This window comes from Lepisosteus platostomus, chromosome 7, assembly GCF_059453375.1.
Source record: "Lepisosteus platostomus isolate fLepPlt1 chromosome 7, fLepPlt1.hap1, whole genome shotgun sequence".
Lineage (NCBI taxonomy): Eukaryota > Metazoa > Chordata > Actinopteri > Semionotiformes > Lepisosteidae > Lepisosteus > Lepisosteus platostomus.
Genome location: NC_142617.1, coordinates 40,935,853 through 40,950,303, shown reverse-complemented (window position 1 = coordinate 40,950,303; position 14,451 = coordinate 40,935,853). Strand labels below are relative to the sequence as shown.

General features: G+C 42.3%; 1 protein-coding gene across 7 annotated transcripts in view; it reads right to left on the bottom strand.

Moving 5' to 3' along the window:
• lemd1 (LEM domain containing 1) overlaps positions 1–14,451 on the bottom strand; it is a 56,175-nt gene that overhangs the window by 4,310 nt on the left and 37,414 nt on the right. Inside the window, exons 1-9 of one of the 7 annotated variants that reach the window (XM_088640379.1) lie at positions 12,721–12,860; positions 7,725–7,848; positions 5,749–5,880; positions 5,138–5,217; positions 4,018–4,095; positions 3,304–3,420; positions 2,197–2,293; positions 1,308–1,402; positions 332–418 (exon numbers count right to left, since the gene is read on the bottom strand). In XM_088640379.1, the coding sequence (XP_088496505.1) occupies positions 332–418; positions 1,308–1,402; positions 2,197–2,293; positions 3,304–3,420; positions 4,018–4,095; positions 5,138–5,217; positions 5,749–5,880; positions 7,725–7,803 (765 nt within the window). In that variant the 5' untranslated portion in view covers positions 7,804–7,848; positions 12,721–12,860. Of the gene's footprint in view, positions 1–331; positions 419–1,307; positions 1,403–2,196; positions 2,294–3,303; positions 3,421–4,017; positions 4,096–5,137; positions 5,218–5,748; positions 5,881–7,724; positions 7,849–8,763; positions 8,876–11,659; positions 12,224–12,720; positions 12,861–14,451 lie in introns of those variants that run through there. The other 6 variants (XM_088640375.1, XM_088640378.1, XM_088640380.1 and 3 more) reach the window with 6 other exon arrangements.

Here is a 14,451-nt window from a genome sequence, read left to right as displayed (position 1 = left end):
AAAAAATGATATTCAAAAGGAATACAGACAGTGGCCACAAGAAACCAAAACATAATTTGAAAAATAAAATGTAGAATAACTCCCTTAACCCCTCTCCACAGAGAAAGTTACAAAAACTGTTCAAAGTAGTTTTTGAAAATCGGATTCAGCTAATAATGTTAAGTCCAACTCAGCTTTAAGGCAGAACGTGCATACTTTAAAGCAGTACTCATACACTGGGTAATAAATAAAAACAGTCTTTGTAACAATCTGAAATCCAGACAGAAACTCAAGTGAGTGCTCCTGTGTCCTTCAACAAAAGGCACAGAAATAACACAATAAAATGATCTGCCTGGATGTCCCGTTCAAGAAGGGAGCCCTTGAGTGCATGTTTTGGAGTGTTGCTCGTCATCGTATCCTTGTCCACCATTATCAGACCCTGTCAACATAATTATAAAAAACAATCAAAGAGTTCCATCAGCATGGAGAAACAGTTCACCTGGACAACAATCAAGCCAGTTAAATGACAAACAAAGACCCAGTACAAATGAGCAACCTAACCCCTTCAAGCACACATATATTATACGCTAAATCACCCAGTCTTTCAAAACGTGCCAGCACTTAAAGGGAAATAGTGACGAAAGTCTTATCTATGCCTAAGCAGTTGGAAGCACGGAAATGAATAAAAGACTTCAACTGAGGACTAAGACTGAGTATAGACACTGGGAGGTAAGAGCTGAACATGTGTTTGGAAACACCACAAACCTGATTTCTGTACAGACCTTCAGTAAAAATTGGCTTTATAGCTCAAGGGATACGGATGAGTGTCTCAAACTGATAGGTTACTTTTTTCATGCAATTCCTTCATGGCAATTCTCTGCCACAGGAAAGTAAGACTGGAATCAAACCCCCAGCTTTTTACCCTGTGGCATGCCAATTAAATTTATTTTTGTGAATCATTCAAATGTCTCATAGAGGGACAGGTAGCAAAAGGCTTGATGTGGCTGCTGTCATCGACAATGAAGCCTTCAATGGTTCACGTGTTCCAAAGACAATTTCCCATTCCATGTCTGCACTACAGAAAGAATATCACTATCTTGCACTTCATTTTTTTAAAATTATTACCTTAAATCTTCAATGAAGAAACTCAAGTATCTCAACAGTGTAGTAGTTGAAAATTTGAATTGTGTATTGGAATTCAGATCTGATTTAGCACAAATATTATCATCAAAGGCAGAGCTGAGATGCAAATCGAAAGACTAAGGAGATCCCCAGCATCACATAACCCTGCCATTAAATATTAAAACTGCCTGAAGCACAGTACTGACCCCCTTCATCTTTGGACTCGCAGTAATGCAGCTCGGGTCACTGCCTCTTCTTGGAGGCTTTAAAGGTGGAGTAGATGGTGATCTGCTCTCCAGCTGCATTTGAAGTAAAAGCAGAGCTGTCATCAAGCCTTGAACTTGAGCCCACATCAAACCTACACTCTGCCAGGAAATTTAGCAAGAAGCTACCAAAGCAAGCTAAATCAAATCAAAAAAAGTCTTCTGAGAAGTGCTGAATTCAAGACATCTTTTGAAGCTGCATTTGATGTGTATATACAAAGATCCCTCAAAAGTAAAGCCAGAATCTTAATCCTCACCATGGTAAAACACTTTCATGCATACTATTTTTTTAACAAGTTTTAAGGCTTACTGTTCCATAACACAATGTGTTCTATAGTGAACACGGTGTGTTACTTACATTAAAACTATTCATTATTATAAATATATCTAATATATCTAATCCAATGCTGAACGTCAGTCACAAAATTAATCAATAAATTGATACATAAATATTAAACACACTCCAAGGTGTACAGGTAGAAATTTGTAGACATTATGCCAATGGTGGTGTAACTGTTTGCTATTACTCATAGTAATGGTGTTTACTATGATCCACTGGTCACAAACTCTCATTTCTAGTAAAACCAACTTTTTGTTAGGTATATAATCAAATCCTCCAAAAGCATCACAGAGTATATTTAGATCCTTTTGGTAACTTGGTAAAATCCAAGTGTCCATAATTAAATCTGAATATTTATTTAAACAGATCAACAATCTGCTAAATAATACATCAGAACTACTGTATATAAATTTCTATAACGTATTATACAAGGGGGGTTCCTCTCTAAAGGATTTCAATCCCACTGTTTTTTACTCAGTCAGAAACCTCCCTCCTCGACCAGTTTTGTGATGCTGAAAACGGCTCCTGCAGAGACAGCAGGACTGGCAGCATTACTGGCCTGCAGGGATGAGTACAGAGGAGGGGACACCTGGCAGGGAAAGAAACAGAAACACTATCTAACAGGCCATGACAATCTGAGACAAGCTTGTGCACAAATGAAAGATACAGTACTACTATAATTAGAAAATATTCTAACCCAAAACATCTGCAGTACATGTCCACACTTAAGCCATGATCAGCTGAAAACTTACATCAAGTGGTCCTGAACTAAAAAGCCAGGACTTCGATGGATTTGTAAAATATAAATCACACAATCTGATCAAATTTCATCTTACAGCTTGTCCTCCCCAGTCATAAACTAGTGCACTTAATTCTGAATCAACCTGCAAGTTTAAGCTAAAAAACTAAAGTACAGAATTACATTTATTTATGCTGAAACACTCTCCTTTCAAGAATGCCAGCTTAGCATGCGTGGGTGGTCATCATAATAGCTGAAATTATCAAAGTAAGGAGAGACACAGAAGCTGTAAATTAAAGCACAGAGTGCCGGAAACTGAGCCAAAAATAAAACGGGCAGAAAAGAATGCCTGAGATGATTGTTAAATGTGTTCCAGTATGACATCTGGGAAATTTTACAATGACAAGCAGCACTCGCCTCCCTAGAAACAGTTACAGAATGAATATTTAATTGGCAGAAACCTAAACTTCCTAGTACACATCTTTTAATAAACAAGCCAAATCCAGTTCAGCTATGAGCTACAGAACACACCAACAGAAACATAAACATACCTCAGTTGTGGCATGCTAAATGAATGCGTCCAAGACAGTACACAGTTCTAATTACTGAACTAATTAAAAAAAACATGTTTGTCCCCAGTAGAAACACCCTTATTCAAAATTTGAAGATTTTTTTTCCCCCCAAATTCCAATTTTCACTTTCGGTTTTTAAATTTTTAAGTAGAAGGAATGCAGTTTAGGTACATTTGTATTGATCAAATACACAAAACAATAAAAAAGATTAACAGACAATTATTCATAGCACAGCTGTCGTAATGGGCTAGTATAGGACAGACAGGGCTGGTGCCTGCTGGTGCGTACCCCAGGATCTGCAGGTATTCCAGTGAAGGTGGCCCTTTGAATAGGAGCAGACTGTGAGCCAGGGCCTTGGCTTTTATCTGGTGTGGACACACACTCACCAGCAGGATTATTCCTGAGCTTGGGGACACAAACAGACAACACAGACCCCCATTACAAACAACAAGCTTGTCGAAAGACGCAAGAACAGTGCACTGAGGAGATCGGTGAACAGCTTGGATAACAGTGTGTCACTTTCTCAAAATGTCTGTCTGTGGCAAAGCCTAACTCAGGACAGGTTTCTGACCCTATATGAAGAGATCTGAATTGTGACTCGTCAGGAGATAACTTCCCAATGCATGGGCCCACATCCAACATCACTGAACGAGGTGAGAAACAGCTGGGAAAGTTTTTCATTGCAAAAAACTATGAATATTAATGTGAGAAAAATGGGTCAGAGTAATTTTCTGTAGTTCCCGCTCTTAAATTTACCTCTTCCTGAAAATATTGACTTGAACATTCAGTATTTTTTTACTTTGAAGATGTTTCTCTTGGGTAAATCCCCAACCCATGGCTCTCTCTTACACTTCCTGTCTTTTAAAATGAAGCTTGTTTCCCCAACAAAGTGTTTTTTCCAAATACCCAAAAAAGGTATAGGAACACACACACACAAGAAAGGTATCCCCAGCACTCCCAGAAACAGCTCTGCATTCAGTAAATCCCCAAAAGAAAAATCACCTTCACTGTTCTTTGACAAGCTGAGAAACACTGTGGGTAGAAATAAAAGTCCTCATCATTCTTTGGAGGACTGCCTTCCTGTTAAAGCAGGAGACAAACAAATTAGCCTCTTTTTGTGCAAGAGCTGTTCATTTATTTCACCATGGGATACGCCTGCAAACTCCTCAGCATCGGGTCAGGAACAAAGACCGGAGGGATGGTGCAGACATGGTCACATCCTTATTGTACAACGTTTCCATCAGAGCCAACTCTCGTCAGAGGATCGTTTGTGCTTCTTCTCTGAAGTCCTTTTACTGGATGCTTGGACAGAGACCCACTGAAGGCAGGAAGGATGCAGGGGTGGAGGAAATGTCATGTATTGATCTGATTTTGATAGTTTACAACCCCCCCCACCCAAAAATACAAAAACTGAACCTTAACGTTTATTCTGTGTTTGTGAACCAATGTTAAAAAATGTCACCGTCAAAAAACAGCTTCCTTTCCAGAACTGAAATCTGTGCTTGTGAAATCTTAAGTGCAGTTACGCAAAGTACCACAAGATAGCACTGCTGATTAAGAAACAACTATTTGGGCACACACTTCCATTGATGCCTCAATTATGGACCGTGCAACTCACTTGAGATCCCACAGGTTTGAGGACCTGTTCTGCACTTTTGTGTGAAAATTGTAAAAGAGAACTACAACCATCTACACTAATGTGTACGAACAGACACCCATCTTCTGCTGTGCTGATGAGGACTTCAAATACATGTTTGTCTTCGTCACCTTCTGCACTGCCGTTTGTTCATTTCTTACTGTGGCAAAACCAGCATCAACTAAATACTTGAGCAACTACATGCATGAGCAGTGAAAAAGGTTCTCCTATATATATGTCCCCATCGGAGTCAGAGAAACATTTAACACACTGGGAAAACATTAAGGGGAATGCTTATGTATATTCCCCATTAATGGTTTAGAGCACTGTAAAACCCAATTCCCTCTTATGAAAATGAATAGACACTTGAGCCCGAGTGTATAATTTCTCAATACTGCTATTTCACCTGTGGATTTAAATACAGTACAACACAAATACACAGCGTATTAGTACCTAAAACCATGAGGTCACAGCCGGGGTACTCACCCTGTGCTGGCTGAGCTGACTGTGACCATGGTGAGCTCTGCCGGTGCCTGTCGCAGCCCTCTGCGGTTCATATTCTGAACCTGTACGAGATATGCATCACATCAAGAGTGTGAAAGATGACAGTGTTTAATGCTGAAAAGAAAGGTCGAGTCAATTCTTACAGATAACACACAGCCACTGTAAACGGCTAGATAAAGACAGCATAGTAATGAGCTACTGGGGCACAAACTGACAAGTCACAAATTAACAAGTTAAACACATCACAACGCCAAGGACTGAAATAAACAGACTTCTAGGAGTGTTCCTCTTAAAGGGCAGTACCGGCTATTTCAAGTCTCACAAGCTGACATATATAGGCCAATACGAAGTGTATTTCAGGTTTGCTACAAACTAAGCATGCCTTGACATGTGGCATAAACACTAAAAATGTATATGGGTATGGAATTAGTAAAATGAAGAAAACCATTATGCAACAAGGTTTATTTTCAGCCCTGAAAGGGAACAGTCTTCTAGAAAATTCAAAGCAACTGGCTGCTACTGACAAACTAACACAGACACAGACTGTGTGTTAAACAGCACGTAGCAGGCAGGAGAGAGCTCTGCGGCAGTACCCGTCTCGTCCTCCTCGCTGTCGGAGTACTGACTGGCATCATGGGTGCTGTTCTGGGCGAGTTCGGGGGCTGGCGTCCGGCTGGGGTCCACCAGCCTCTGCAGCTTCTTCTCGTAGAGGGCCCGCGTGGACGCTGACAGAAACAGACGGGACACTCCGTCAGCACACCCCGCCGCCCCCTGTCCACGCGTCCCCTTCTACTGACCTCCAGGCTGTCGAGTAACAGCTGACACAGGGGCTCAGATACACTTCCACAGACAGTTCGCTGTACCTGTGTAACTGCCAGCACCGTCCTTGTACTTTAAAACATTCACTGTATAATTCACCAACAAGCACTAACTAGGTAATCCCAGGGCAACCAAGCACAGTCTTGTAGAGCTACAATTCATCAGCTTTTATTTATCACACTAAAGCACCAGCTTCTAAAGATTTGGAACAATTACATCACGCAAGCAGCCTGTTCAGTTCATTCATTTAGAAATCATTTGGAATGAAAAGCCCAACACCCTTAAGGAAGAGAGCTGGCTGCTCTTCCTTTAATTGAACAAATTAATTACTTGCTACATTGATTAAAACTGCTCAAGTGTTCCAAGTATTTACAACCTGAAGATTACAGAATGCCTGTCAAAACATCAGACTCTGGCTCTCCAGCGTCACTGCTGGCCACCCCAGAGATCGTCATTTAACATCAAATGTTTTACAATGGGCTTCGAGAGAAATGCCACGCAACGTACAAAAAGACCTGTTAATGTTAATGCTACTCTTCCCAGCAGGCAAGTGAGCAATCCTGCTGTTTCAGTGCTACTCTAACAGGAAAACATGAATGAGCATGCGTTTAGCACAGTGTGTTAAATCTGGTTGAGTGTTAAACTAACCTCTATGTTAAATACTTTTATGCATTTTTAATGCGAAAAATCATCTCAATCACCTCACTATAACTACATTCAGTCAACTATACCCATCCATCCATTTCAGCTTCTTTCAATATAGGGGCGCGATGGGGCCAGACCTATCCCAGCAAGCAACTGGCGCAAGGCAGGGTACACCCTGGCCAGGATTCCAGTCCATCGCAGGGCAGACAGACAAACACTGACACGCACACTCACACCAGGGCCAATTTTCCCAGAAGCCAGTTAACCAACCATCGGGTCTTTGGACTGCGGAAGAAAACCGGAGCACCTGGAGGGACGCCCACACAAACCTGGGGGGAACATACAAACTCCACACGGATAGCAGCCCAGGCCTGGAACTGAACCCAGAGCTCCAGCCCTGCAAGACAGCGCTGCTAGCCACCATGCTGCTGCCAATCCAACCCTCTACACTTGGTTCTCAAATCATGTTGCAATGACAATGGAAGGAAGCAAAGTACAGCAGCCATATCATAGCCAGCAGCCATATCACCCTGCAACTCACAACTGGCAGCCCACTGAAGCTAAGCAGGTGTGAGCCTGGTCAGTACCTGGATGGGAGACCTCCTGGGAAAAACTAAGGTTGCTGCTGGAAGAGGTGTTAGTGGGGCCAGCAGGGGGCGCTCACCCTGCAGTCCTAATGCCCCAGTATAGTGATGGGGACACTATACTGTAAACGGGTGCCGTCCTTCGGATGAGACATAAAACCGAGGTCCTGACTCTCTGTGGTCATTAAAAATCCCAGGGCGCTTCTCGAAGAGTAGGGGTGTAACGCCGGTGTCCTGGCCAAATTTCCAATTGGCCCTTACCAATCATGGCCTCCTAATAATCCCCCTCTATGAATTGGCTACATTACTCTGCTCTCCTCCACACTGATAGCTGATGTGTGGTGAGCGTTCTGGCACACTATGGCTGCCGTCGCATCATCCAGGTGGGGCTGCACATTGGTGGTGGTGGAGGGGAGTCCCCATTACCTGTAAAGCGCTTTGAGTGGAGTGTCCAGAAAAGCGCTATATAAGTGTAAGCAATTATTATTATTATTACAGTGACTACCTGTCCTTCTCCTTACCTACAATGGGGCCTGGCTTCACTCCATGCTTTATCAGCTCCCCCTTCAGCTGCTCATCAGTCAGCTGGTAGACATCCATGACTTCTGTATTTTTGTCTTCGTCTTCCTCTTCAATAACAGTTTCCTGTGGGAGAGAGAGCCCCAGCCTCATTATTTATACTGATTTAATCCTATAATCCAAACATTTTCAATTTTCTCATGGCCAACAAAAATGCTTTTTAAGAGAACACACATTGTAACTTTTAGATAGAAGCTCATAAAGCGCATCCGTTTAAAGCTGTCTGCTCCAATACGTGTCAACGATGACAGTTCCTGACATGTAGTATCCAGGCTCAAAAGTACTGCGTCTTTTGAAAACTGTCAAGTAGGACCTACTCCAAGCACTGCTTTGAGGCTCAGGCGTATATAACCAACAGCTAGCTCTGGCTTCACATGCTTCAGCTTTCTTTTGTTTCTTCTTTTAAAATGTGCACTTTCAGCAATGAAAATAAAATCAAGATTAGGATTCAGCACTCATTATCCCACTGTGTGTGGCTCTCCCTGCCTCTTCCAGTTCTGTCAACCTGGATTTGTCATTGACTGCTCCAGGTGGGACTACAGACCACAGTAATGTGCTTTCACAGATTGTTAGCTTCTCTGCTGCAAGGCAGTGTGTGTGTGGGGTGAGGAGGGGGGTCTCCCTTGATTTTGGATAAAGAGCCACATGTAACCGCTTGGGTCTGAATAGAACAGGATAGAAGAATACTGGTAACTATCCTTGTTCAGCTGTTTTATTCAGAAAGGACACAAAATGACACCACAGCTTGCTTTCTCTTCATTTGCTTTCACATTTATTGAAACAGATCAATTATGCTAGCCCAGCACGAACACGCCTCATTATTCACGACCGCTTGCTAGCTATGCAAGAGAAGAGAGGTGCTCCACAGTAACTGTGCTCTCCAAGCAGCAACTTCAAAATCTTATTTCCTGCGACAGTGATGCACTACCAGGCATTCAACTTCAAGAACAAGGAGACGAGCACCGCGAGGTCAATTCTTACATGCATAAATTAGCCACTTCTTTCTTTCGAAACATCTGCAAGACTAAGCAGCACAGGTGTTCGTTATCCAAGCTGGTACACTAGGAAAACAGCCACATCTGGTAAACTGTTTCTGCAATTAAATATTTAAAAATAAAAGATTCTCATTTCCCACTAAGAGTGGGGTAGCAGAACAGGCGCACAAGACAATTCTAGATTTAAAAGGATTTCTTAAACGGAGTGCATAAGCCATGAGCCGAACCTTAACAGCAGCAGCATCAGTTTATGACCCCACTGAGCTTCTGCGGGGGTGGGTGTAATGTAACTGAAGCACAACGATATAATCGCAAAACTGAAGCGACAATTGCATTTGCGAGGCTGTTTCTCAACCCTCACTTAATTTGTTCATTGTCAAGTTATGCGTTTCCATCAAGCCCGTCTGGCACGACTGGCATATTTCAGGCTGCTCTTCAACCCGTACCGGGCGTGCGGGCCAGCAGCAAGATCCAAAGGGAAGACTGCAGACCTTCAGAGGCTCACGGAGCTGGAGAGTTTGTGAGGGGTACCATCACATATACTGTATAACCAGAAACATGCCTCACACAGGGCAACAAGATCGAGCAACGACATGCACTATGAAATTCAACTGCATTCACAAAGAGCACAGCATGGACAGGACACGATGATTAAGGAATCATACGTTTTAAAAACATGACATCGTCTGAGGACAGTAGATTCCAACAGTGATACACAGCACACAGCAGTTAGGACAGAGGCCAGGAAGATCCATTAGGAAAGGGTGAAACTAATTCTGAATCAATGCAATGGAAAACTCAATGCACCTAAACAAGCTGTGACAGTTATGTCAAGAAACAAAGCACATGTCTTTTTTTAAAAAAAAAAAACAAGTGCCTTTCACCTGCTCCAGAAGGTTTCTTTTCAAATTGTAAAATACAGTTGAATACACGGCCCTGCCCTATTCACGGAGCACAAAAAAAAAAGATCTTCAAATCTTATGACCTATACCAGCCCCTTCTCCGGGGCCTCTCTGCCACTGCTCTGCACAGCTTCTCGTCTGAACTTTAACTCTGACCCTATGGAAGGCACAGTATCAGTTGCTGCTGCTCTGTGACAGCTGCAATCCATGCTTCAAGTCAGCAGGTGCTGACTTCAGCTTTGCAGTAGGAGAACACTCGTATAAAAAAAAAAAAAATACTACCCACCAACCAGCAGGAGGTTCACAGTCCTTATTAACCAGTTCCCTCCTGGAACATGCAAAACACAAAAAAACAAACAAAAAAAGACAGCTCTTTGAATAACCTGCATATATCCAACAATATATACTCCAGGCAGTACCAACTTGTGAAATTTGTCAGTGCTGCAGAAATTCGCACTGCTAACGTGTAGAGGGAGCTTACTCTACAAAGGGAAGGCTTTCCAGTGTCGCTGACCCATCAGCTGCAGTTGACTGAACTGTTTCAATCAAAAATAAAATTAAAAATCAAATTATATTTACAAAAGTAGTATAAAAGTGCTTCCCCCCCCCCCCACACACACACGCCAATACTGTGTTTGGTGCCATAGCTTTGCGATATGGGAATCCATGCTGTGAAAAGCACCAAAGACAGGCCAGCTATGATTAGAAAGCAGCAGATCATCGCCAGGATTCTCAAGATCCTGTCTCCTCATACTGGATCAATGTGCACAGCAGGCCTATCACACTTCAGCAGTTGAAGGAAGAAAAGCAGCAGGAACGCTCATACTAGACAGGCAAGGGACACTCTTCAACATGCAGCCCTGCTGAGACGCAATAAGTACCCTGGCCCCTCTACCCAGGGATAAATGTCTCCAACAACTGCTGACACAAGGGATCTTTACTTATATATTTACCATATTATTCACGGCGTGCAGAAGTGTTAATGGCTAATGTTACAGTGGCCAAACAGGTCTTTGATTTGGAAACTGAAAGACTAATTCTTCAGGGTTCCTCCACATACAGGCACACACAAGAAGGCAGCTGTATTTGTTGCTGTGATTAGAAATGGCAGCTCAGAAACACCTGAAAATAAATCTAAAGTGCTGCCTTTTTGCAATGCAATTAAGATTAGCGAAAGCCATTCCATTCCAGACAGACCGCAGGATGTGTGAGCCTGAAAACAACACGGGGAACAGAGACTCAGGAATAATCACAACTCAGAGCATCACTGCAAAGTAAAAACATGTCCATGCATACTAATTCCTCTTGAGATGTTTTTTGTTTGGTAAATGAAGCAGTTTTAACAGAAGCTTCAAGAAATAAATCTGGGCTTTTTTTGTTTCATGTGAAATCTCTAAGCCTCCGCGGTTTGCATCAGCTTGAAGATGCAAGCAACTGTCCATTCCCTACTGCTCTAATTAATTTGTGATTGCTTTGCCGATGTGCAATTCGCCAGAAAGTGCTTCACCACATTTCCACTGGGATGCAAGCGGGCAAACTGCTTTCAAGACCGCTGGCTTGCCGCTAACAGGAAAACAAGAGTGCAATATCAAAGAAAAATTGAAAAAGATTGTCAGCCCATCCTATACCAATCTTTTGTGGGGAAATGCTCGTCTATGATGCGGTGTATAGTCACCACACTGATGATGGCAAAGTTGCATATTCAAAAATGTTGCAACGGATTAACATTAATCTCAAAAACTATTAACTGCATTGCCCCCACAATAAGAGTTGTAAATATCATCCCGTTCTCCTCACTTGAAAAGGGCAGTGGCGTGCAAACTGTAGTAAAATTCAATAATCTGGGGTGAAGTCATCTGAGCTCTACTGTCAACCCATCGCACAAAATGCTGAAGGGTTTCTAATAGATAAAGTAAAGAAAGGGGACGAACTTGCCGTCTCTCAAGTAAACATTATAAATCAGAACCAATGCATCCTTACAAGTTCGCCTTCGGGCGCCCCGTCCTCCTCCTCCTCGTCGCTAGAGAAGTCCGCAGGCTTTTTGTGGGCTACGTGTTTCAGGTAGAGCTCCAAGTAAACCTGCTTCTTCTTCTCTCCCGGAGGCAGCGGCACGCTGTGGGCCACCAGCTCCGACTTCAGCCTCTCCTTGGAGAGCAAAACGGGGTCGTCGACAAACACCGGCATGTCCGGGCTGGGGAACACGGGCCCAGAAGCCTCTCTCCGGGACGCGGCGCGCTTGTGACGACGGGAGGCCGACCCCAGCCGGCCCTACTCCCCTGGCGCAGTGAGGGCCTGTCCTGCCACCTGATCCCTCCGGCGCAAGGCTGCACCAGCAGCTGTTCAGTCCACTACAAGCTCGTCTTTAAAGAAACCCCTGACTGTTTTGTTTTTCGGGGGGGTAGGGGCGAAGAAAAGAGAAATGACACCCCTCATTTCCTCTCCACCCCTCCCGTCAAGAAATAGCCTCTTGGACAAGCGGCGCAAACCGTACCCACAGGCGTAACAGGGAAAAAACGGACAATCTCTAGTCACACCATCCAGTAATTGCGTGAGGTTGAAATGAAAAAAAAACCCAATCTCACTCTATTTTTACATAAAAGCAAACGACTTAATTGAGCTGACCACAGGTGATCTCATATTTGATTCTGAAATACTTTTGCGCTGTCACGCAAGGTCGAGACCTATGACCTTAGATACTCAAAATTTATACTATAAGGAAAAAGAAACATGCATAGAAATTTGACTACAAAGAGCTGTGTCGAATCTGGGCGATTTAAAAAAAAAACTTAATTTTACGTGTAAAACGCAGCCTTTTTTACCACTAAATCATCAACCAATTTTAAACCATTGGAGTGCAGTTTCCTTGTAACTAAAACACGATATTTTTGCATACCGTGCGATAAAAAAAACTGTTTTATAATAAAAATAAAAACCATCACGTCATTGTATATTTTTGCGCTATATTACACGATCAAAATACATGTCGCAAAGTTGAAACAATCGTACTTTTAAAAACACGTAAAAAATACCTTTCCACCTACCTTCTCAGACAGTCCTTGCTTGTCTTAATTATAAAGATATATTTCACAGACACCACAAACTTAATTTTAAGATAAAAAAGTTACATTAATATTAAAATCTATATAGATTCTGTTATAATAAAGATAAAAATCCTGTTGCGGCTTAAGCCTTTCGCCTACTAACTCAAATTTGTGCGGTCGAAACCACTTCAACGAAGTAGCTAAAAACTATACTACAGTAGTTTTAGTTTTAGATTGCCTTTGCTGTCTTAATATGTTTATACTAATCGAATGATAGAAAATGGAATAAAAATATCCAGTGATAACCATGTTAATTAAAAACAAAAATACAGGTATCATTTGTAGTGTACTTCTCACGTCTTTAGTGGTACGATCCTGAAACACGCCTTCCTTCCTCCTGGCACTAATTTAATAATTATAACTTCCAGCCTTTATACAATGCGTTTCACCCGGAAAGATCCCAAAGCGCTTTTCAGATAGCAAGGGGACCCACTTCATCAACCACAGTCAAGCGATAAATTCCGTTACTGAGTTAAAGGGGGGCTTTAGGTAGGTTGTTATACACACACCCGGAGCTGAATTGAACATTTTACGCCATTAAAACACCAACTCAATGCCATCAAATCATTAAAGAGCAGTTACCCGGGATCCTCGGTTTTAAGTCACATCCAAAGAGTCCCTGCAGCCCAGTATCCCCATTCACCAAACTGCAGCATTGGGTTGGCCATTGTGGTCCAGTGCCACAGTCACGGTCATCAGGCACGCCTGAAATGACTCCAGTAAAATCTGCTCATATCGTACCTTCATAAAAATGTGTTTCTTTAATGTACACAAAGATTTTTCATTCTGTATTGAACTGAGATAAAGAGGGCACTCATGTGCGCAGTAAACTCCACTTCTAAAATTTGAAAGCTTATCTCTCCTGCTCCCTATTCATCTCCTGAAAATAAATCCCTTCTATGTAGGCATATATTAAATACGTTTTAATCCTGTTGTATACATATATATTGTATTGTAGGAAATGTTGGTATTCTTATTTGCATCAATATGCCCTTAGAAAAGGGCACAGACAATGAGAAACCATCCATCCATGTTCTAGCTGCTTCTTCTAATTCAGGTGAGCTGGAGCCTAGCCCGGCAAGCAACAGGCACACCAGGACACACCCTGCACAGGGCAGTCACAGATATAGACACACACTCACACTCACACCTAGGCACAATTCTCACAGCAGACAATTCACTTACCAGAAGGTCACTGGACTGTGAGAGGAAACTGGAGCACCCAGAGGAAACCCACATGAACACATGGAGAACATGCAAACTCCACACAGAGAGACCCCCCAGGAATGGGTCCCAGGGGCCCAGTGCACACTGCACCATGAATAATAATAATTCAAACCCTCATCCTTAATAGATTCATAAAGTCCCACAGGACTCTGGGACCATATCCTCACCCAATACAGAATATCACCCAGACTCCAAGCAATCTTTGTGGAAGGAGTTTGGGAGGTTATAAACAGGAATATTTGAAGATCATTGTAATTTATACATGTATTAATCATGTGGGGTGAAAAATGTTATTTGTGCTAGACTTTATCATAGGACACAATTTAGAGGCATTCATCATAGATGTTTTTTTATTAAAGAATTAAGAATGCTCCTCAATTCTAATACAGTCAGTGAGGTATTGAATACAATAAAATATTGATCGTCCAGGTTAGCAATTAATAA